This window comes from Aedes aegypti, chromosome 2 (genome assembly GCF_002204515.2).
Source record: "Aedes aegypti strain LVP_AGWG chromosome 2, AaegL5.0 Primary Assembly, whole genome shotgun sequence".
In the NCBI taxonomy this organism is placed as follows: Eukaryota; Metazoa; Arthropoda; class Insecta; order Diptera; family Culicidae; genus Aedes; species Aedes aegypti.
In genome coordinates, this window is record NC_035108.1 from 418,199,718 (window position 1) to 418,224,592 (window position 24,875).

Sequence of the window (24,875 nt, forward strand, 5' to 3'; positions counted from 1 at the left end):
AAAAACTGTCTTCAGCAAATATGTTCATTTTGTCTAAATCTACAACTTTCTCTGAATATACCATAGAGCAATAACTTCAACACTTTAGGTTTCAGTACTGGACAGAATAAAGTACGCATTGGCCGTTTTTTCCTTACAAAAAAGTCAAGTTTGGAGACTTATATATCGGTTTCTAGATGTCCGATTGACCTGAAATTTTCACCGCAGCTTGAAAGTAACCTGAAATTTGCTAGGCTAAAAATTCTTAGTTTTTCATTAAAAAAACTTTTATGTTATCGCAAATCTCATTTTTTTTTTATAAAAATGACAAAATAATTTTCAAAAGGAAATATTTGGAGCAATATGTCCTGCAAAAATTTGCAATTTGATGAGACACACAAGTTTGCAGAACATGATTTTTCGGTAAAACTGATTGTTTCCAAAATATTTTCAAAATAAAATTATGCAATTTTTCGCAAATTGAGAGATTTTCAATAATTCAAAAGATTGTGTTTCAAATACAGTGATATTCCAATTGAGTAAAATCTATGTTATATCTAGGCTGTGGTGAAAATTTCAGATCAATCGGATAACTAGAAGCTGAGACTCAGATCTCCAAACTTGACCATTTTGTATGGAAAAACGGCCAATGCGTACTGTATTCTGTCCAGTACTGTACGTCTATTACTAAAATTTTTCAAAAAAGCGCTTTAGGGAAACCGTTATTGCTTTTAAAATCGTGTTTGGAAAAACTGCTTTACAATGTCTGTTCAAATTCAAGTTATTTCTGCCGTGCTGTGTAAATTTCATCCAAAATGGTCTAAACATAACTGAGATCTAGCCTACGAAAGTTAGCCATTTTGTGTGAAAAATAAATAAATTGCAAATGTTTTGTCAAATACTGTATATTTCTAGCAGATAAAAACTGCAACGAATTGTCGAGTGGCTGAAAAATGCCCATTTTCATCTAATTTACGCGATAATGTCATTCACTGGTTTGAAAACCCTAACAAAACCAGTCCTAAGTATACGGATGTATCAAACACATTTTGTTGATCCATGGTATGCAGTGTCTATTTAAATTAAAGTGAAACATTTCGGAATCCAAAGATGGCCGATTTGTGCCCCTATTCACGTTTTCTAAGGCAATAAACCGAAGAAATAGTTGGCTTACGTTTCTGATTTTCTTATTTTAAGCTTTCTGCTAGTGCTCAAAGCCAAAATACATAAATAGTGCACTGTTGATGCATGTTTTCTTCGCGTGATTGGTGCCTTTGAATCCGATCAGTGAATTACAACAAAATCATGTCACAATTATATCAAAATGTGTTACAAATAACAAATTGTGTTTAATTTTTGTTAGAAGCACTTTGAGTTGATGGAGGAAATTAGGTTTTATACAATTACAACAAAATCAGTTATAATAACAAAAGCTGTTTCAAGTTTGTTACAATTAAAAACTTAATTATAACACAGTTTGTTATAAAAAATCAAAAAGCAAACAAATTTATAAATTTTGTTATAATTCAGTTATGAAAAATTACAAGATGAGTTATAATTTGATTTGATTTGAAACATAATGAGTTATATTTTTGTTTAAATTATAACATATTTTTCTTCAATTTTGTTCAGTGTACAATAAATTGTGTTATATTTTCTGTTATTATAACTACTAACCAGCCAGAATTAAAACACATTTTGTTAGGTCACTGGGTAATAAAATCTGTTACAACTCTGTTATAATCCACTAGTCGGGAAGTTTTAAAGCAATCTTAGAAGTTGATTCCAAACTGTTTCACCTTGAATCAAATGCTAAATTCACCATCAAGTCGTTTAGATGACTCCTAGAATCTGTAGATATGTGAAAGTTCAACGTATTTGCTTCTCTTTGGTAAACACTAAAACTATATTATTTTCATTTAACTTTGTAGGACACTCTGCTAGATGTACCGGTCATTCTCGTTGGCAACAAGATCGACCAGATCGGCGACCGCATGGTGTCCACCGAGGAGGGCCAACGACGGGCGCGGGAGATTTCCTGCGCGTGCTTCCACGAAATTTCCGTCCGGGAAAGCATCGACCAGGTGACGGGTGTCTTCCGGGATGCGTGTCGCTTCTGGAGGGTACTCAACCGGTACCCCAAGTTGAAGCGATCCACCAGCGACGTGCACGATCTGCACTCGGAGGTCGAGCTTATTCTTAGTCCGGACAGTGTTCATCCGTTCTGCAACTGTGATTTGAGCCATCACGAAAAGCGACGTTCCATCATTGTGCTAGGTTGGTATTATTGGAAGTAAGGACTGTGACGAATTGAACTTGCGTTAAACGATTATAACTTTTAAACCAATCTATCTCTATGCTTCATTTTTATTCTTTGTGTGAAGAATTTTAATGTCTCAAATGAATCGAATAAGCAGAAATTTTGTAGACCAACATTTTTTAAACGTTCGAAACAAAACTGATAAATTTATAAAGCTGATGTTAAGAGATGTAATAAAAAAAGCATTTAAAAAAAAGCTTCATTTCTGTTTTGTGAGTGTCTTAAGTTGTAAAGAGAAAATCGCGTTTTATCATTATTATTTCATCCTTGAAACTTTGCTTTATTGATTTAATCCATTGTGCAATTATTACGACTAAAAGTAATCTTGCTCACATTCAACAATAATCAATTAAAATTAAATAATAATCCTGAAGCATATTCTCAAACTACAATAACATTCAAAGAAAATAAAGTTATTTAAATATATATAGGACTTTGAATTCCTCAAACTAAGTTAGTCACAACTTTAGTGGCATACTGCATTTATAAAATAATCGCACATTTTTAGGCCGCCCATGGACCGAAGAGGAACCAGACGAAACGGACGAGTCCGAGTCGAGTTGCTGCTCGTCGCAAAAATCCGATGTTGAAGAACCATTCCGAGGTAGAGCGTCAACCGATGGGACGTTGCTGTCCAGACCAAGGCGATGGCGTTTTGCGCCGCCAGGATCTCTGATGCCCCACGTGAGCCGAGTTGAGCGACGAATGAGCATTTCCATGAGGGGCAGTAACGCTAGCTATTGAATAAGTGGTTTATTTTATAATTTGCATGACAATATTGTGATTTAGTGGATGTAAATGTTGCTGTGCTTTTTTGATAAAAAAAAGATCAAAGTCCACATGTCGAATAATTAGCTGGGAGAAAATACTACAAGTATTCAATTTTACTGTAGATTTGTTCAAATGAAAGGCCTACAATATCAAAGAAATCGCGGAACCTCAAATATACACTGTTTAACGTATCAGGGTTTTTTTCTTGTTCTCAAAGTAAAGAAAGCCGTGCTTTGGATTTATCATCGTTTATTGCTTTTAATGTACTCTTCTAAAAATTTGACGGTATCTAGATCTTCCCAGTTATTTGCATAGTTCAAGGCTGTAATGGAATCGGTATTCCATTCGCCAACTGTCTTAGAATATTCAAGCAACACTTGTAGTGCCTCCAAAGAATGTTCCTGTATGGCAACTTCAACAGCAGTCATTCCTTGTACGTTTCGATGGCTCAGATCAGCTCCATTTTCTAGGAACAAGCTTGTCAACCTACAATGGTTTATTTGGGCTGCTTTCTCTAACGCGGATTCATTGAGATCTGTATTGACTGGTTCATGGATAAGCTGTGGACTGTGACTCAACAACAGAATAATCATTTGCTCACTGCGGTTCAATATGGCATCCTGAAGAATCCCAGCCTTGCCTTCTGGACTGGCTATGCTAGGATCTGCACCGTTTTGAAGTATGTACTCCACCGCCTTAAAATTGCAAACCCTTACAGCATGGCACAGTGGAGTGTATCCATCGATGTCGGGAAAGTTGAATACATGAACTCCGTCGGAGGAGTGCGTCCGATTAGTTTCGATACAATGCTGGTAGAGAAGCTTGAAATGTTCAAGAAGATGGTTCTTCAACAAAATAACATGGAAAGCAGTTCTTTTTGATCTTCCCATTCTCCAAGGATCTGCTCCAAGTTTCAAAATATTTTGGAGGAAAATAGTTGGCGCAGTTGGTGGTATAATGTGAACTACCGAAAAATTGTTGGTATTCATTAAGTCGTTTAAATCGACAAAGCTCTGTTCAGATTCATTTGTCATGCAGCATGTAGAATGTGTATAAATGAATTGAAAATGGGTTTTCGAATCTGTTCCATTGCAGACGACTAAATTTCCAGTAATTATTGCACAGCAGTCAACATGAGGTTCCAAAAGTCCACGTAAGAAGGTAACTAGAGAGCTCATTAAATCATTCGAATTGCGAACCACAAAATCCAGACCATCTAGGCAAATATCATGTACCGGTCCGATTGAATGTATAATGAAATCAACAGATATATCGATATTATTGCTTTGATCACCATATTTTGCGCTGAACCTGTTTGTTTCCATGCGAGAGCTGTTCGATAAGCTGAAGATTTCATTGATCACATTAGTGCACAGCTCTATTATTTTCGATGGTTCCAGTGACTGTCCTTGTTTTTGATCGTCTGTCACGAAACTTGTTGACTTTTTTAAGCAAGAAAACTCCAACATTTGTTGAATGATTCTTTCCGCAGCTACCATATTGCTCTCAACGGCTTTTAGTAAAATAGTTGATTCTGATTTGAGAAACTCTAAAATTCGTACCTCGTTCATCGTTTTCGCCCAGTTGCGAAGCACTGGACTTTCGACGGAAGTTTCTATGGAGTAGAAGATCTTATCCAACAGAAAACGAACGACCTCAGAATCTGTATTCGACAATGCACATCCCAGAAGATTAACGCACTGCCACATGTTCTCTACCCTGTTGATCACAAATTTGAACAGCGAAAGAGAGCCTCTTCTTGCGACGCACCTCAAGATGTCATGATGGAACTCCGACGGAAAAGATTTCCTGACGATTCGCCGCAAAAGTTTGAAGTTATGTTCAATTACCGATGCAAACATCAATATTCCATCATCATGCCATGGATCTGTGCCGCTGTTGAGTAGATGCTTGATAATATTCCACCGGCGATGGTGAATGGCAACCATTGTTTGAACACATTCCTTGGGCACACCATGCGAAAGTAATATTTTGACCATCTCTAGTCGACCAGACATACAACAAGCTTTCATTATTCCACTCAATACTGGTTCTTTTAACGAATCTCGGTGATAACCCACAGCAACGCGGAAGGTTTCCAAGTTGTTACTTCTTACGATAAACAGCCAATTCTGTGTGGTACAGATTTCAGCAGGGATGGAGGTGTCAGCTCCTTGGTTCATAATAACATTGAGGATCTGCTCGGCAAAATCTCCGTAGTCTTCGAGCAATTCTTGACTTGATGAAAAGCTTCCATTCGCAACCAAATATTTTAGGGCAGCACCTAGGCAAGGGTTAACAAGTTCAGGCTGGAAGTATTTGAACTGCTCGATTGCATCAACTATATCTATGCAATCGAATTGCTCTAAATTCAGCAAAAGATTTGTGTTAATCTCAGCTCGGTGGATGATATGACTGTAGATCGGGTCGCTCATGCTTAGTTCGACGGCTGTTGGATTGATATACGGTGTGTCATGAGCTAGAACTTCTGCAATTGAACATAGTCTATGTTTCAGGAACTTTCCTGCAGGGCAGTAGAATCTTCCCCAAGTGTCGGCATTCATTTGCAAGAAATTATCGATATCCGCTTGATTCCTCTGTCGGTAGGCTTTAAGTAGGTTTGCTTGAATATCTATCCATTCAAAGCCTTGTTTATCAATTCTCGTAAATCCTTGCAGATCTAAGTTGCAAGCTCTGGAAAATATTTTCAAGTCATCTGAATCGAAGGCTAAAACAAAACCATTAACGAAGATTCTGTACGGATTTGAAACAGTGATCAGATCGTAAGATAAGGAGTCGTGGGCAAGATAGTTTCTGTACGTTTTTCCCCAAACTATTGGTATGAAGCACTTCAGGGTGCCGAAGTTGTCTCCGAAATACTTTGTTTTTATCAGCATTTCCATGGCCTGCATTTGCCAATACTCCAATGCTAGTCGATGTTTCAAAGGGATCTTCCTGAAGTGCAAACAGAACGTTTCGAATGTACTGCAATCGTTTTCGATGAAAATGTTTCGAATGCACCGGATAACTCTTCGATACTCGCTTTCAAGTTGAATCTCATCATTTATTCGAATTTTGTCTAATATCGACTTAAATTCACGATTTCGAGATTTGAATCCTGGAGAATCTTTTGCGCCAGTGAAGTGCGATTTGAGGGTCTTTGTAATGGCTTGTGCCTTGTGGTCAATTCCAAAAATGTTGTGATAATACCCATTGATCAAACTTTCATGTAATTCTGATTTCAGCTTATTGGAATTTTCGTTGACCGCGGTGTGCTCTTTTGTAAAATGAGCAAATATCTTATCCGTTTCTTCTTGATATCTTTTTTCGTCGGAGTATATTTGATCAAGTTCGATGTTTAGATGAATGTACCGTTGCATACTTATTGCCGTTCTTGTGAAGTAATCGGATTTCATCGTTTCACCAGTTCGCCATTGAGAAATAATCCTTCGAAAGGAATCTTTGCTTAAAAATGTTTGAAGCATTGAATCTATCAGGGCGTGAATGTATTGAACGGAGGAGTTTGCAAACGCAGCGATTTCTACCATAGTCATATGCTTTTCTATATCTCGATGAACTTCATTAAGGTCTTCCACTAAGATTTGCTTTTGAAGATATCTGTCTTTTGTTTCTTTTATGGTTTGATCATTAGAATCTGTATCCAAATCCAGTTGATGTATGCAATATTCGAGGAATCGAAAAATGTTCCGGAACAGAATCTTTTGATTAGCATTCAATTTACTGTTTCCAGCATATCTCACTAGGGATCGAACATCTTCAATTGATGTGGTACGTCTCATCAATCCAAAAAGGTTCTGAGTGCAATCAAGGAAAATGTAGACCGTGAATACCAAGCTTGATATTGCTATCAGCATCATGTATTGCTTCAAGTGACGATAGTAGAAGATTTGATTAAAGTCTTGCATATATAAGCACGACAATGGATACCCATGACTAGAAAGATCTCGGTACTTGGAATTAAGCCAAAGTGAGTCATGAAACAGAACAGGAAGCATCTTGTTGAGCTTTGTCGGGAAGTTTGGTGAATCTGGAGTATTCTTAATGGCTTCACCAAATACCTGGATGAACCGTTTCATAGCGGCAATGGTCATAGGCGCTCCTGCACGTTCGTAGTCCCGATCGCTGAATTCGTCTAACTTAGCCGGAACATTCTGCACAAGTTTCATAACGGATCGAATTTGTTTCAGCTTCCGATAAACTTTAGTAATTTTTTTCAGCATATGCCTCTTTGAACAACATTTTCCGTTCTTCTGTAACTCCTTCATAACAGCATAAACTGCCACTAAAAATTGAATCAAGTTACGTTGATTGATGATCGTTTTGTATAAGAAGTCCCCGGGACATTCATTAGCACTTTTCACAAATACAGCCACACAAAATATCGCTTCTTTTAAGGGAATCTTTTTCAATTCCTTGCAGTCCTTAATGAAAAACAACTCGTTGTGGATCATTCTCAGCCGGAACTCTACGTCGTTATCGAAATCCAAATAATCATACCACCGTTTACGAGTACGTAGATCTTCAGTCCATTGGACCACCAATCGAATCGATTGCATCAAGCTGCGTCCACCATTAATTTGCCTCACATCCAAATTTCCGCGTAAATGGTGCAAACCGTACGACGCAAACATCCGCAACAGATACAAATGCATATCATAGGGAATGCATACCTGTTTGATTTGTAGCTCGTGAAATGCATTTGTGCAGAGAACCATCATATCCCGGTCGGAGCAAAACTTTTGCGTTCGTAACAAGGCCAGCACTGGAACCGAACCACTTCGGATGATTCCGTAGATTGTGAGAGGGGCGCCTAATCGGTTCCATTCGCAGGATATTAGATTGATAGCCAGTTCCAACTGGTTAGCTTCCACCGCATTTTCAATATCGTTGAAAGACATCGCAGAAATGTCTTACACTTCTACGGTTCACGAGGGTGCAATTGCAACTGGATGCGTCTGATAGTTTGTGAGCATTTGGAGTGGCTGAGTCATACGGGGGTTCACAGAAGCCTTTGCTAGTGTATGTTTGATTTGAGTATATTGATGGGTGACGATAAGAGTTATAGTGGGGTAGTTGAATATTATGAATGCTCAGAAAAATTGTAATGGTTCGACATAAATTATGTTCGTGAAAAGATAAGATACGATTTATCTCAAAAACAAGTCGGTGGACTTGGAAATACGTCGGCCGTTGTGTATGTCTGACAGTTCTATACGTTTATGTATTAGTGGGGGTTGAGAGTTTAGTAGTAATGAAGATTTCAAATAGATCTCAGCATTGGCGTAGCTAAGATTTTTTACTGGAGGGAGTCCAGGAGTGGCCTAGCAAATCTCTATTTTTTTAAAATAGTATCACTCGCAATATTCACGATTTTCACAAATACGTTTGAATATATTTGTATTGTGATATTTGTAAATTTCAATTTCCATCACGGAAAATTTTCAATCTTTGTCTAATCACGTGGAAAAATCCTTCTAGAATTCGTCCAGCGAACAGACGAAGCATGTACCTAGTGATTCTTCCACGAACCATGTGCTTTTAAGAGAATCCTCTGAGAATTCCCTCGGAGATTTCTCCATAAATTATTTAGGTATTTTTAAAGTGAATTTCCCAAGAACTCTTTAACTAGTTTTTAGTGAGTTCTTCCAGGGATTTCCACGGAAAATCATTCCTGGAGTTAGTATTTATTATTCAACAGATTTTTTTCTTAAATTTCTTTAGGCTTTCTGATCTTACCAGAAAATAACTCGAAAATTCTATATCAAATTACTATAAATTCTTTCAAACATTTCTACACACTTAAAAAAAATTACGGATTACGGTGAAATTTCACCGTAATCTCAACAGCTGAACGATCGGTGAATCGTTCGGTGATTTTTCGAATCACAGTACGTACTGCGAAACGCAGAAAATCACATCTGTCAAAATTACCGTAACGTTCGGTGATTTTTACGTACCTACTGTAAACATTACCGAACACTCCAGCATATTTTCACTAATTTACTGCGATTTTGTGCTACTCTTGTGGATAGTTTACAGTAAGGGTCGGTGTTTTTTTACAAATGTACTGTAACTTCCATGTATTTTACCGCACGGATATTGTACTTTTTCACGGTATTTCCACGATTTTGGATTATCAACGACAATGTAGATTTTGGGTTTTTAAACAAAAGTTTATTATTAGACGTTTTTAATACAAATTTTGTTTTATTCTTTTCATTCATCAATGAATAATCTCACCTCGGATTATTCTTATGTTGAAACTTTTATACTCTTAAAATTAGTGGTATTATGCACTTAAATGTGTTTAAAACATCTAGTTAATTAAAGGACATCATTGCATCTAAAACAATACAATTAAAGGCGTTCAAAATATGTACGTACATTTGAAAACAACAATACGAAATTGAGTTGATCGTAATCGACCTAAAACTCACATCACCACTTGTAAAAATTTCGAGCCCGTCGTAGTTAATTGCTCAACGCCAATAACTGCCCCACCTACAAACAAAAAAAATTGTTTGTCACATGGTGCCGCCGGGACACTGAAAACGTAGAATGATTCGGCGAGAATCGAAAAGGCTGATTTGATGTCCATATTAAGAGGAATCACAGTTGATCCCCAAACAATCGCGCATTCATTTGAATCTTCCAGCATGGAACCCTCACTTACATAGTTGGCACACTTTTTTCGTCACGATTCGATGGGAAGTCGTCTTCAGCCTGTTGAAGAATGAGACAAATATATAAGAAGCATGGTCATTTTAGAAACACTCAAAAACCTACATTGATCCACTGCACAATTCCATTCAACGGATTCTTGCGGTTAGCATTTTCTTCACGGACTCTTTTCGATCCTCGAGATGGGTTTTTCAAGCGAATAATGGAAAGGGCTCGAACGAAATCTAGTAGTCATATAAATTTAATGTTATCATTTGCAAGTAGTTCTGTCATCAGTTTAGATAACTTACCATTTTTCAATTCTGTGTAGACTTCGCGGTTGTTAGAAATTATTTTACCCTCCATTGCGGTCCAGGTTTCGACGAACGGCTTCGCCGATGGTTTTAGTTTGTGGAAGTCATTCGTGATCTGAAAATTTGTAATATTTATCTTGTCGAAATATTATTTCAAGAAGAATCTTTATCACTACCAGTTTTCCATTGAAGGCCGTCAAAACAGGATGATTCTGTACATATGAATAGAAACTACCTTCCGAGCGATATTTCTGTCGGTTCTCAAATGTGGCGTTCCACAATTCAAAAACGCGTGATTTTATTTGCTGGCTTGGTACAATGAATCGGAGTTCATTTTCCTAAAAAAAATATTGATAAATATAGGAATACAATTAATTTTCAAATCATATTTCAGATAACTTACCGCTTCATCAAGATTGACAGAAGAGCCGTTACTGAAGTTTGGTATTTCTTGCGATTCCGAGATGGTACGACGTGGTGGCCTTATTCGTTCTTGGCTCATCCTTGCCAAATACTCCATCCTATAATGGATCCGACCTGCGTGACGATTAGTGCCACGTGCGTGAAGATGGAACCAAAGAGCCTATTCCAAATGATAACAAATTTAAATATGAAGCGGTTTAGGACACTTCCAATTATAAGTATAATTTACCTGCGGGGTGTCTGAAGAATCAGCCGCAAGAGCAGGATACGAGCAAACCAGCGAAACAGCAACCTGATTCTTATGAAAGTTACTCGGACGACTGAAACATAAATCAAATTAGTTAGACTAGAAATATCATCAAAGCATTAGTACAGTCAACTGTCTCTAACTTGAAATTGAAGGGACCATCAAGTTAGGGAGGTATCGAGTTAAATTGAAGATGAATCGAAGCCAAACCTAACATTTTCAAGAGCTTTCTAATTTAGAGAACCAGACAGCGGTTCAAACTGAAAATTCAATCGATTAATCACCACCACCGAGAAATTGATGAATTAAGTTTTCAGGTTGAACCACTGCCTAGATCTCTAGTTTTGTGCTCTTAAAAATTTTAGATTTGGCTTCGATTCATCTTCACCTTATTGAACACAAAATCAGTACTACTGCGGTACAAGGGTCCACTGGAAAACAATCATTTACTATGGTTTCATAACTCGATATCGAGTTAGGGAGAATTTACTGTATATGTTACTGAAAAGTGCACAATAACAATAGAGATAGAAAACTATAGAGAACGAATGTCGCTGGTGTTCCCTTTGTTCTCGCTCAGAAACATGTCGGGTACATAAGTGTCAAACTGCATACTTTTTCGCGTTGACATTTATAGCCCCGCCTATCTCCGCCAGCAAAAGATGATCCTGCAGCGACGCCAGCGACATTCTTCCTCTATAGTTTATTACCTCTATTACAATAACTCATGCAAGTGTGCGTCAAAGACTACAACAACGAATACAAAAACAAATCAGAAGAAGAATCGGCGAAGTCTGGAATCAAAAATTAACGAATGACACAATAATTTTTATCTTTGCTTTCGAGATCAGGAACAGCTAACTTCATTGTAACACTTGAGATTTATAAGTAGATCGGTTAGCGCCAAACTCAGTGGTCTAACTGTACTTCGTGCTAATGTCATAGTTTCTCTTGCCGTATAGTACAGCCACATATGATGCATTGGTTAGCAAAAATCTACTCCTTATAGAACTTAAGTTTAACAGTCGCGATTTATGTCATGTTCTTCAAATAAGGCTTTATAAAAGCTCTTACGATAATAAAACTATTTTAACATGCGTAAAATTCAACTTACCAGCCGTACTGTGATTTCAAAAAGTCACAAAGTACGTTAACGATTTCTTTAATTGTTGATTCTTTGGGTTTAGCCTTTTCCTTGAGAATTTCCATGATAACACGACCTTTCTCTGATTTCTCCAGTACGTGATCAATGTTGATGGGCTGAAATAGTAGAAATTCAACTGATTACATAGATACATCCATTTTTTGCAGAGTCTTACTTTCTCAAGCGATATTTTTTGGTCCGATTCATCAGGATTAGCAAACGCCAATTGTGCAAGTGAAGGGGTTGTATTTTTTGAGCACGGAGTATTTGGAGACGTTGGAAGCACATGAGAAGATGATGCAGTCGATGGACCAGGATCAGTTAGTGTACATACATCGACAGTAGATTCTTGAGACACAATTGGGACTTGAGTTGCAACTGCGGACTGTTCTTCGTTCAACCATTCTACAGTCACCAATCGGTAATGCTGTTGTAGTCGCTGAATAAATTTGATCTGTTTTGTGGTCAAGTTTAATCGTACGTAATCTCTTTCGTCCAACTGGAGGAATGTTTCCAGATCATCGATTTCTTCACGGTCTAATTTAATATAAAATAATGAATGAAAAGATAAATTACAAAGCTAGACACAATTATGAAATACATAATTTAATAATCACGGTTGTATATTCGCCGAGATATATACTTTTTGTTACAGTTATAGGACGACCAACAGGAGAACACAGTATGGGTGAAGCACAGTTCGGAGGAGAACAACTTATCAACCTCCGATATTTCCACCTCGTATGCTTCGTAAAAATCATTGTACGAGACCGTTTCCATCAACGTTAGCATAAAATGCATTTTGCCATCGATAACAACAATTTCCTTTATAAGTCCATATACTGGAAAAGTATCATTAAGGGTATTCACTTAACAGCGTAAAATGCTGCGTAAATCACGATTATTTGACTATTTTAAATCTTTCACAAAATTGTGTTAACTGCACATGAAACATTTCCGACTGTCAAAAATCGACACAAAATCAATTAAAGAATGCGTTCGTCGTCGTAACAACTATTATCAGAGAATAAATAAACATTCAAATAAATGATTATCCAGAAGTCCGCGAATACTTCCGCAACAGAAAATGATCTAAACTTTCATAAACCAGACCTGAGAAATGGGCCAATTAAACATTAGGTGGAAGCGTCTGTTCTAACCATCTAACCAATAAGTGGTTACGACGCTCATGATGGAAGCAAGTTTACTTGAGCAATTATTTAATTGGTTGCACATTTGCTAAAATAAGTCAATTTATTTACTCATCTTTGTTGCACGGAACATGAGAGTTTTAGAGGAATGTCCCACAATGCCATGTTATCATCGAAAATTTCAAGTAAATATGATATATGTGCCTCAGGTTTCGCATGTCCACAAATCGGTGATAATGTCAGTGATTTAAGCATTGAGCGAAGCCAGATCATTTGATGAAGCATTTTATCCATATAATCCGAGCTATCGAAAGAGTTGCTATTGGGAAACTTTTTGTGTTGTTCAGGTTATTTGAGTATCTCGGATTACAGATCAGAAAAAATGACCTTCTCATCTTTTATATGTGCTTTAACTATTGATTTATTGATTATGACTATACATGTTTTTATTATTCAATTAGAGCACTTGTTTCACTCCCTAAGAAGAGTGGAATCAACAGAAAAATGAACGGCGAATCCGAATTCTTCACTGGTAGTAGGTATCCGGTTGGCAGAACGAGAACAGTTTCCGGTAGCGCTTGTAGTGGTTCTTCGAGTCGTAGAACTATTTGATGTGAACACGACGGGTCTTGGATCTTCGATTCAACCTTTATGATTTGGATAGAGCGGGCACGGACACGGTGACTCGAAGGCGTGTCGCTCTAGCACTGAGTGATAGTGCGGTATGCGTATCGGAGCAGGAATCGTAGGGCAGTCAGATGCCTAAGTTCATGACGCGTAGTGGAGTCTTTTCGAGGATGAATTAACGCAGCTGCTGCAGGAAGTTCCAGAAACGGCACTTGGTCACGATCTGAGCCGGTGCAAAGATTTTGGTCTTGCACAGCGAAGGGTTCCGATCCTTTTCGGCCAGCTTTCGCGCAATAACCTGATATTCCTTCAGCATTTCCTAAGCTTTCATTTTGAGTGCGCTTCTTGAAGGTACCGCGAACGAAAATTCAAAAAATCAAACAATAACAAATTCTTTAAACGTTTTTGGTTGGATAACTAGATTATAAATTTGTCAACAATCAGGCAAGAAAGGAATTATTTCATTTGAAATATTTCTCTTGCCAATAATACGCAGAACCTTAGTTACGCAGCTTTAAGTGAATACCCCTATTGTGATGTTTTATGCCTATTACTGCATTGGCTCTAAACTCAATCCCATTCAGTATAGCAGTTTTCGGTACGAACACATATTGTACCATTGGATCAAGAAGCTTGAAGCTTAGGCATTCATTTGGTCCAACTAGTATTCCGGACGTAAAGCTTAGTTTATCACAGAATGGGTTATCCAAGACGTTTATAATCATTCTTGTACATTGCCTTTTAGCCAAACTATGGCAAATATTTTTGAAATTCCGACATGTATTAGCTTGATTCTTGGCAACTTTGTTGGTTTGTTCGAACTGCAGGCAATTGAATGGTTTCATAGGGCCACTTTTTTGGATACATGTGATATAATGCTTGAGGTGATGTAGTTTATTGATTCGGCGATTAAATGTTGAATAAAATGTTTGTTCAAAGTAGTACAGGTGCTCTTGTAATTGATAAATTAAGTGTTGCGAGATAACTGGAGACATTATTATTCTCACGATATTGATCAGGTTACCGATCATGGCCATTAATTTGCAATTGGGTTGGACTTTATGCCCAAACAGAAATGGAAAAACTCATAACAGCAGTAATGATTGCGATGATGTTTGCTTTAATTTGTGTTTGGTTGGGTTTATTAGCATATCGTGAGTAAAATTAGCAGAAGGCTTGTTGTGGCGATCAGTATAGCCATACATAAAAGTATTTATACGGTTGTTAATGAACTGAACATCAAATTTTAAATCCTTTTGCTTATAAAAATGCGACATAACCAGTTGCACGGTTAAAGGAACAACGCCTTCGGCTAGATCATGCATTCCATCAAGGTTATAGTTGTCAGTAATGTGGTAATTCTGCAGCTCGTTAAGTATACACCCTGTTAGCTTCAACCCACAATCCTTTGGGCTGATGGATCCATTTTGCACAGCTTCGAAATTTTAGTTGTACCATTCTCTAGTACGCAGATCGAATTCATCAGTTGGGTTCTTATGGAATTCTTCTCTAGATATTTGACAAATTCGACAGAAATACTTCGCGCTTGGTCCTAGAAGCCCGAATACGTCATGAACCGCAAGAGTGTCTCCGCAAAACATAGTGACAACCGCTTTGAGTAAGAACTCTTCGTTTCCGTAGTAAACGATGATACCTTCCTCGAGTTTTTTAAGATCTTCTACTAGAGGCCGTACAATTTTTTGAAATCCTTGTTTTTTAGCGTCAATGGCATTACAGAAGAGAAGAGGATATACCGTTTTTGGAGAGCTGTTCCATTTCTCAGGAAGATTCTGTATTTTGAAGTTAAAGTTACACACTTTGTTAATGCCAGCTCGCGAGCTGAATGCGTTGCCTAGTTCAACGTCGTCTTGATACAAACTAAGTCGAATGCAATGAGGATTTTCTTGGAAAAAATTACTGTTTTTGAATAGTTCTCCCGATTCAAATGAGCTGAATTCTTTTACACATGGGGTATCAGCTTCTTCCGATTCCATTAGAAGCTTTCTATTGCAAGGATTCCGAAACAGAAACTTTAGCGTATCTATGATACTTATATAGGATGCCGTCTCATTTACCAGTATTTTTTTGGGAACCGATTTTACATGTCGAACATCTTGTCGGCGGTTCAACAAAACATCTCGTGGAACTGGAGCTGTTCCACTCAAACTGTCCAAGAACTTGGACTGTTTTTGAAATGTGTCAATATCCGAAAAAAGTTCTAACTGAAAATGGTTTCTCAGCTCGATGACGTCCTTATTAAGTGCCTGGATATTATGAGTATTTAAAAATTCGAGTACCCGTTCCTCCAAATATTCTGTGACATGATGAACGACAGTGTCGCAAATTTTTATGACTTCTGCGATTTTTGACTGGGGTAAGCCAACGTCACTAGAAAGCCGGCAAATGCTCAGGCCAATCAGCTTTCGGATTTCACCTAAATCGATTTTATCCGTCTTATTAAAAGGAACATCCTCTTCCTGCTCCTCAAATTCTTCTTGAATATCAAGTTCTTTACTACGTTCTATGTCGCGTGTATCCTGAGGCGTTCCTATCGGATGCTTTTCGATTATATGTCGTTTGAGGGTATAGAATTTCCCATAACGAGCATTACATTTAGCGAAAGTACAATCGTAAAATATATCCCCGGATCTGATAGTATAGTGGTCAGTATCCCCGCCTGTCACGCGGGAGACCGGGGTTCAATTCCCCGTCGGGGAGCCAGCGCCCATTGTGAGGACGAGGCGTGCGCCCATGGAGCGCAGATATGCAGGGTATGGCAGTGACAAGATAGCTGAGAAGCAATATCAACATTGTATTATAATAGAGGATGAATTGGAAAGTCATTGTCGATCTAGCCAGATTGTGCTCATGCAGTGTAAATCAAATATTAATCATTCAGTTAAATATTGTAGTTTATTATGCTAATTAGCTTAATCTATAGATATCACAGTATGTATGGGTGTTTATCTTAAAATTACATTTATTACTATCTAAGTATTCCTTCTTCAGATTTCGTGCTTTAAACTACATATAAACCTAACCCTAAATAGCTGTTGAAGTAACTCGAGCTAAAGGTAAAATAATTGAATTGGCATAAATATCTTGAAATTCATTAAAGCAATAATTTAGACCTCAAAGCGCCAGTGAAGACCGCGAACATAAGGCTTCAACAAACAGAATTGTCGTAAACGCGAGAGAGATTTGACTAAACGTAAGTTTTTATAATTAAGTTAAATTGTGGATTAAAGCTTATTAAACTATTGCAGGATATTAAAACTCCACCAAAATAAAGGTTGTTTTGAAATCTCGGAATTTCTGTTTTCTCTCTGCTGCGGAAGACAACAATTTTTAATATCGTTTACGGTGGTGCTAACGAGGTCTTGCCGAAGCCGACGTTGGTTAGCTGCTGCGATTACAGCCGTTTATCGGAATCTTCGTGCTGAATTCTTTACGTAGAGCACGGCCTTCTTCTGGCAAGAAGATGTCCGAGATGAACGTGAAAACAGCAGGTAAGGCAGGTGAAACGTCTAACGGTAAATCAGGAGATCAAATCTCCAAAAATACCGAAATCCCCCCATCTCACCCCTCTTGCTCATACAGTAAATCTCCCCTTGATAACCAAGACCCAAAGACCGTAATCACGTACGAACCGAATAGTTGTCGTACCTGTAACAAGGCCGATAACAGCCTCATGGTCCAGTGTGACTCGTGTGATGATTGGCATCATTTTGACTGTGTAGGAGTGACCAGAGAGGTCGAACAAAATAGCTGGAATTGCTGTAGATGCGTAACCGCGGCGGCGTACCAGAAGAAGTCGAACCCGAAGTTGGAAACCCTGAAGTCACGGAAGCCCAAGAAAGTCAGCACGAAGACGAAGGAGAAGAAACCGTGCAAATCGGCCAAGCACTCCGTGGACAAGAAAAAGGCGCAGAAGGTGGACAAGGTGACTACGAGTGGTAGGCAGCGGAGTAAGGTAATTGAGCAGGAATTTGGTACGACGAGGACCAACAAAATACCGGAGGTCTCTTCGAAATCAGGAAAGGATAAACCAGTAGCTGGAACAAAGGACGCCAAATCAATTATGTCGACGTCATCAAGAAGGTCGGAGCGGATGGTGTTAGAAGTGCAGCTGAAGAAACTTGAAGCAGAGCAAACCCTTATGGAAGAAGAGATGAAGAGGAAGCGAGAGTTGTTGGAGAGGAAATTCAGTTTGCTGGAGGAAATAGCCGAAGTTGCATCGAACCGAAGTGTACGTTCCTGCGTAGCTGATGACCAGCAAGATCCAGCGGAAAAGGTGTCATCGTGGTTACAGGACCAAGAAACGGACGAAAGTTCACGGTCAGACGATTCAAGATCAACATCCGATACAAGTGAGGATTCGAGCGTTGATGACGAGACGAGCGAGGAAGAATCATCCACTGGACTCCCGGAAGATGACAGCGACGAGAGTGAAGTACCATTCAAGCCTTGCAAGCAATCAACGCCGAAAGGTTCCTGTCGTCCAAAAGCAACATCGGTGGTCCAGAGCAAATCATGTCCTGCACTAGTGGCACTCTCACCGGAACAAATAGCTGCCCGGCAAGTTGTTCCACGAGATTTACCGAAATTTAGCGGAAACCCGGAGGAGTGGCCGATGTTCTTGTCAACCTATGAGAGCACAACGAGGATGTGCGGTTATAGAGATGAAGAAAATATGATTCGGTTACGGAACTGTCTGAAAGACGATGCTCTCAACACTGTCCGAAGTTTTCTCATGCTTCCTTCGACGGTACCAAAGGCAATCAGTGCTCTGAAGTTACGATTCGGTCAGCCTCAAGCTATCATCAATACGTTACGAGCAAAGGTACTGGGAATGTCACCGATCAAAGCGGATGCGATGGACAAGCTGATTGAACATGCGTTGGCAGTACAGAACTTGTGTAGCACAATAGATGCCTGCGGGAGAAAGGAGTACAAGCGAGACGTTACCTTGCTCAATGAGCTTGTTGGTAAGCTGCCACCTTCTCTCAAACTTGATTGGGCGAGGCATCAAAGGAAGTTGAACAAGGTAAGCTTGTTCGCTTACAGCAAATGGATCTATTCCGTGGCGGAGGATGCTTGTTTGGTTTGTGGCACTCAGTCTACTGAACAGCAAGCTCACAGCAAACCAAAAAACAAAGCGTTCTTGAATACACATTCTAACTTCTCAACTTCAGATGTTCCAAGACAGAAACCTTCGGAATACCAGTGCTATAAACCGGAAAAGAAGATTACCGAAGCCGCTTCTACCAAATGTTGCGCGGTTTGTAAGGGAGGATGCAGGAATGCTGGAAAATGTCCGCGGTTTTTAGAACTTTCCTATGAGGCGAGGTGGGCTACTGTTCGTGAACTTCGCATATGCCGCCGGTGTCTCAGGCAACACAGCGGAAAATGTGATGCTAAGCCATGTGGAAAGAATAATTGCACTTTCAAGCATCATGAACTGTTGCATAAAGACTTGGCAGTTGCTTCTGGGCCCAGCAACGGTACAAGACGACCTTTGCAAGAAGAAACGAACGTGAACACTCATTTGTCGAGCTCCGGGGTAAGAATGTTCCGTTATCTTCCGGTTACGTTGTTCGGAATCAAGAAACAGATTGATTGCTATGCATTTCTGGATGACGGTTCGGAACTGACATTGATTGATCAAGACTTAGCAAAGGATTTAGAAGTGTCGGGTAAGTCAGCGCCACTTTGTCTGAAATGGACTGGCGGGACTCATCGGTTTGAAGCGGAATCCCTAAGCGTTGATGTTGCGATAAGTGGACAATCTGGAAAGAAATTTCTGCTCAATGATGTTCGCACAGTTGGAGACTTGCAGTTGCCGGCTCAGACTCTCGATGTGGATATGCTGAGAGAGCATTTCCCATATCTTCGCAACCTCCCGGTACAATCCTATCAGGACGTCCGACCCCGAATCCTGATCGGGGTGAAACATGCCAAGGTAGCACTCGTCCGAAACAGTCGTGAAGGCAAGGAGGGCGAACCAATTGCCGTTAAAACCCTACTAGGATGGACAATATACGGTAGTTGCAACCGTCCAGAGTCGAAGAATGTGGTATTTCGAACCTATCACATCTGCGAGTGTAATCTGCGTTCCGATGAAGGACTGCATGACGCAGTGAAGAAATTCTTCAGCCTCGAAGCTCTAGGTATATCGAAACCAGAGAAGAACTGTGTATCAAGTGAAAACGAACGTGCTCAAACTATGTTGCAGGCATTGACACTCTTCGATGGTGACCGATACGAAACTGGGCTATTATGGCGCTACGAGAAGATTCGATTGCCGGATAATAAGCCGATGGCATTACAGCGGTTCAGCTGCTTAGAGAAGCGAATGGAACGGGATCCTGAGTTGGCGAGTACATTACATGAAAAGATTGCTGACTATTTGGCTAAGGGTTATATTCGTAAATTGACTACCGAGGAACTTGAGGAAAAACAACAACGAGTCTGGTATCTTCCAGTCTTCCCTGTGGTTAATCAGAATAAACCTGGAAAGGTGCGTATTGTCTGGGACGCTGCAGCGGCCTTTCACGGTGTGTCGCTGAACTCAGCGTTACTGACAGGACCAGATGAGCTGACATCCCTACCAGCTGTACTGTGTCAGTTTAGAAAATACCGAATCGGAATATGCGGAGATATCCGCGAAATGTTCCACCAGGTTCGAATACGACCGGTGGACCAACACTGCCAACGATTTCTTTGGAGGGGAACCGCAGATCAGGAACCGGACACATACGTTATGAACGTCATGACATTCGGCGCTTGCTGCTCTCCGAGTACAGCTCAGTTCGTTAAGAACCACAATGCAGAAAGGTTTAAACAACAATATCCAGCAGCTACCGACGCAATAGTAAAGAAACATTATGTAGATGATATGTTGGCGAGTGAGGAGACAGAGGAAGCTGCTATTGAACTGGCAAAAGCCGTGCGGTTTGTTCACGCGGAAGGAGGATTTGAGATAAGGAACTGGATATCGAATTCGCCTCGTGTTCTAGCAGAATTGCGAAGGAATGACGAACGAACTGCGCAGAAGAATCTGGACTTGACAGCGGAGTTGGAGACAGAGAAAGTCTTAGGAATGTGGTGGAACACAGCAAACGACTGTTTCACGTTCAAGGTTTCCTGGACACGTTTTGATGAAGCTCTGCTCGAAGGAACACGTCGTCCTACAAAGAATGAAGTACTCCGAGTTCTGATGACAGTTTTCGACCCTTTAGGTCTAATATCAAACTATCTGATGCACCTTAAAATCGTTCTACAGGAAGTCTGGCGCTCTGGAGTTCAATGGGGACAGCTGATCCAAGACAAACAATTTGAAGCGTGGAAAGCTTGGGTCAAACTACTTCCTTTACTGGAACAAGTTAGTTTACCGCGTTGCTATCGTAAGGTAACATCGGCCGGCTCAGCAACGGAAATACAAGCACACATTTTCGTGGACGCCAGCGAGAATGGTATGGCTGCAGCTGTTTATCTTCGTTTTGAAGAAGCAGGCCAAATAGAGTGCATGTTGATGTGTGCCAAGACTCGCGTCGCCCCTCTTAAATATCTCTCTATTCCACGACTGGAGCTTACAGCCGCTGTAATCGGAACGAGGCTGATCAACAGCATGATGCCAGAGCTGGCGTTGCCGATATCCAAACGTTTCTTTTGGTCGGACTCTAGAAATGTCCTATGTTGGCTACAGTCTGACCATCGCAGATACAGCCCATACGTAGCCGTGCGGATAAGCGAAATTTTGGATTCAACGGAAGAGTGGGAATGGAGATGGGTTCCATCCAAACTCAACGTGGCGGACGATGGAACTAAGTGGCAGCGGAGACCGGATCTGAGTGAAACCAGCAGATGGTTTAGAGGTCCGGAATATCTGTGGCAGCCCCCGGAATTCTGGCCTCCACCGTCATATAAAGATAGCACTACAGAGGAAGAACTACGACCCAGTGCTCTCTTCCATTGCCATGCATCAGAACCACTGATTCCAGCAAGCCACTTTTCAAGCTGGAAACGCCTCTTGCGAGTGACATGCTATGTAAAACGCTTCGTAACCAATTGTCAACGTCTTGTGAAGAAGAATGGCATGATTACGGGGCCATTTTCTAGTGACGAGCTACAGCAAGCAGAGATCCATCAATACCGAGCTGCACAATACGACGTCTACGCCGATGAAATAGAACTCCTCAAGTCGAACAGCAACCATAATCAACAGTGCCAGCAAATATTGAAGAGTAGTGTCATCTACAAGCTCAGTCCTTTTTTAGATGCAAATAATGTGCTAAGGATGAAAGGGAGAGTTGACGCCTGCGAATTTCTGCTGGACGATGCAAAGAACCCGATCATCTTGCCACGAGATCATCCTCTCACACGACTAGTGATCATATACTATCACGAAAAATTCCATCATCGAAATCAAAGAACCGTTTTGAACGAGGTACGACAACGCTTCTGCATCGCTCGCTTGCGAGTAGCTCTCAAGAAAGTTAGAAGCAATTGTCAACGATGCAAAAATCGAGATGCGATTCCAAAGCCACCGGAGATGGCAGACCTTCCCCCAGCCAGATTGGCTGCCTATACTCGTCCGTTCTCTCATGTAGGGGTCGACTATTTCGGTCCCATTGAGGTCACATTGGGAAGAAGGGTTGAGAAGAGGTGGGGGGTCTTACTAACCTGCCTTACTGTTCGGGCCGTACATTTGGAGATTGCCCACTCATTGAGCACTAACTCGTGCATTATGGCACTCCGAAACTTCGTCGTTCGACGAGGTACTCCGGTGTCGTTCTATAGCGACAGAGGCACGAATTTTATTGGAGCAGATCGTGAGTTACGCGAAGCACTTAAAACCGTAGACCAAGAGATGATTATGAAGGAGTTCACCAGCCCACAAACGGCTTGGCATTTCAATCCCCCTGCCTCGCCGCACATGGGTGGTAGCTGGGAGCGATTGATTCAAAGTGTGAAAAGAAATCTGGGAGAAATCGTGGGAAACAGACGTCCTAATGACGAGGAGCTAAGAAATGCGCTGGTAGAAGTGGAAGGAGTGTTGAATGCACGGCCGCTAACAGATGTACCGGTCGATGATGAATCTGCGCCAGCCCTGACACCCAATCATTTTTTGCTTGGGTCGTCTGACGGTGCTAAACCGTTGACGCTCTGTAGCGACAACCTTGTGGTTAGACGGCACGGACACGAGCTGTCCCAAGTTATGGCCAATCGTTTCTGGAAACGATGGCTACAAGAGTACCTTCCAGAAATCACAAGACGTACTAAGTGGCATCAGAAGGTAAAAGCGATTGAAGTCGGCGATATAGTGGTAATTACCGATCCGGAACATCCCAGGAACTGCTGGCCGAAAGGTCGGGTAATAGGAACAACCAATCGAGACGGACAAGTGCGTAGAGCAACGATTCAAACGATGAAGGGGATCTACGAGAGACCTGCCGTTAAGATAGCGGTTCTCGACGTCAAGAGCGAAGTTGAGTAAGCCGATCCTGATGTCGGCATACTGGGGGGGACTGTTGCGACCCCTCGGTGCTACAGCGCTCTTTCGACATGTATACAAGCCGCGCCCATTGTGAGGACGAGGCGTGCGCCCATGGAGCGCAGATATGCAGGGTATGGCAGTGACAAGATAGCTGAGAAGCAATATCAACATTGTATTATAATAGAGGATGAATTGGAAAGTCATTGTCGATCTAGCCAGATTGTGCTCATGCAGTGTAAATCAAATATTAATCATTCAGTTAAATATTGTAGTTTATTATGCTAATTAGCTTAATCTATAGATATCACAGTATGTATGGGTGTTTATCTTAAAATTACATTTATTACTATCTAAGTATTCCTTCTTCAGATTTCGTGCTTTAAACTACATATAAACCTAACCCTAAATAGCTGTTGAAGTAACTCGAGCTAAAGGTAAAATAATTGAATTGGCATAAATATCTTGAAATTCATTAAAGCAATAATTTAGACCTCAAAGCGCCAGTGAAGACCGCGAACATAAGGCTTCAACAAACAGAATTGTCGTAAACGCGAGAGAGATTTGACTAAACGTAAGTTTTTATAATTAAGTTAAATTGTGGATTAAAGCTTATTAAACTATTGCAGGATATTAAAACTCCACCAAAATAAAGGTTGTTTTGAAATCTCGGAATTTCTGTTTTCTCTCTGCTGCGGAAGACAACATCTGTCACATAACCCGGAACTATAGCCCGACAGTAACAACAGATGATTGACTAGAAAAACAAAAAAAATGGCTTGAAATGCGTGTCTGTGATACTTACGGAAAACACCGACCAGCCTGTCGTCCTGATTCTCGAGTTGTTCCAGAATTTCTTCCATTTCCGCTGCTTTTCACGGCCACTCTTGCTTCCACAGAACTTTTTTGTTATTGCCACTTTTTGTTTTGACAGATTCCTCGATTTCAAATATGGCGTCCTGCCGTTATTACAGTAGTTCGGTAAAAATCACAGTATACGGTGAAATATTTCCATTCACCGAACATTCTGTAGTTATTTTACAGGTATACGTGATTTTTTTTTGCGCCGCTGATAGTTCGGTAATTTTTTACCAATATACGGTAATTTTCTAGATTTCACGGGAGAACCGGTTAATTGATCTTTTACAGATTTAGTTCGGTATTTTATTTCACCGTAATCCGTATTTTTTTTAAGTGTGTACAGTTAGGCCCTCTACGTACTTTGTGCATATAAATACAATTGTTATTTTAAATTTTCATCCAGTTGGTCCTTGAAAATTTGTGCGAACATCTCTAGGAGTATCACCAAAATAGTTTTCATGAACACCAAGCAAAGAATCCTTACTAGAAAAATTTCAAAGAGTTCATCCACAGTTTTTCCATGTTTTCCTTAGAGGTTCTTCCTAAAGTTTCTGTTCAAAATTCCTTCAACAAGTTTTTCAAAAAAGCCTTCATAGATCTTCCAAAAACAATTCTCAGCCAAAATTATCAAATGGTTAAATGTCCTTAACGATATTTCACATAAGTTTTCAACAGATCAATCTGTATTTTAAAAGAAATTTCTCTAAGAATGTCAGATTCCACTACAAATCAATTTGATATTGCTCTCCGCAATTCTTCAAAACTATCTCGAAAGTAATATTTTAAAATTTTATCAAAGATGTCTATCAAAGAAAACACAAACAAACATTTTTTACAATTTTTAGCGGAATTCCTTCAATT

General features: G+C 40.0%; 2 protein-coding genes, 1 non-coding gene and 1 pseudogene across 3 annotated transcripts in view; 2 read left to right on the forward strand and 2 right to left on the reverse strand.

Moving 5' to 3' along the window:
* Window positions 1-4,717, forward strand: part of LOC5573693 (ras-related and estrogen-regulated growth inhibitor) — a 43,505-nt gene extending 38,788 nt beyond the window's left edge. Inside the window, exons 4-5 of the mRNA XM_001660972.2 lie at window positions 1,911-2,256; window positions 2,808-4,717. Coding sequence (XP_001661022.2) covers window positions 1,911-2,256; window positions 2,808-3,043 — 582 coding nt within the window. The 3' untranslated portion in view covers window positions 3,044-4,717. The remainder of the gene's footprint in view (window positions 1-1,910; window positions 2,257-2,807) is intronic.
* Window positions 4,718-9,049: 4,332 nt separating this feature from the next.
* Window positions 9,050-24,138, reverse strand: LOC110677020. Its single transcript, XM_021847431.1, has 9 exons — window positions 23,959-24,138; window positions 12,055-12,416; window positions 11,850-11,995; window positions 10,718-10,808; window positions 10,469-10,648; window positions 10,242-10,403; window positions 10,063-10,180; window positions 9,878-9,996; window positions 9,050-9,814 (listed from the first exon to the last, which is right to left on the reverse strand). The coding sequence occupies exons 1-9, from the start codon at window positions 24,014-24,016 to the stop codon at window positions 9,761-9,763; spliced, it is 1,290 nt and encodes a 429-aa protein (XP_021703123.1). The 5' UTR covers window positions 24,017-24,138; the 3' UTR covers window positions 9,050-9,760.
* On the reverse strand, window positions 13,427-13,988 carry LOC110677021 (annotated as a pseudogene).
* Trnad-guc lies at window positions 16,304-16,375 on the forward strand. Its single transcript has one exon. It is a non-coding gene; the product is annotated as a tRNA-Asp (tRNA).
* Window positions 24,139-24,875: the final 737 nt, after the last annotated feature.

What these genes read in the sequence shown, in the direction of transcription:
- LOC110677020 (XM_021847431.1), bottom strand. Translation starts at nt 24,016, where the DNA reads ATGGAAGAAATTCTGGAACAACTCGAGAATCAGGACGACAGGCTGGTC. An exon ending in AAAAAATATCGCTTGAGAAA is followed by an intron (nt 11,996 to 12,054) that starts GTAAGACTCTGC and finishes CTACTATTTCAG; the next exon opens with CCCATCAACATTGATCACGT. An exon ending in ATTCTTCAGACACCCCGCAG is followed by an intron (nt 10,649 to 10,717) that starts GTAAATTATACT and finishes CATTTGGAATAG; the next exon opens with GCTCTTTGGTTCCATCTTCA.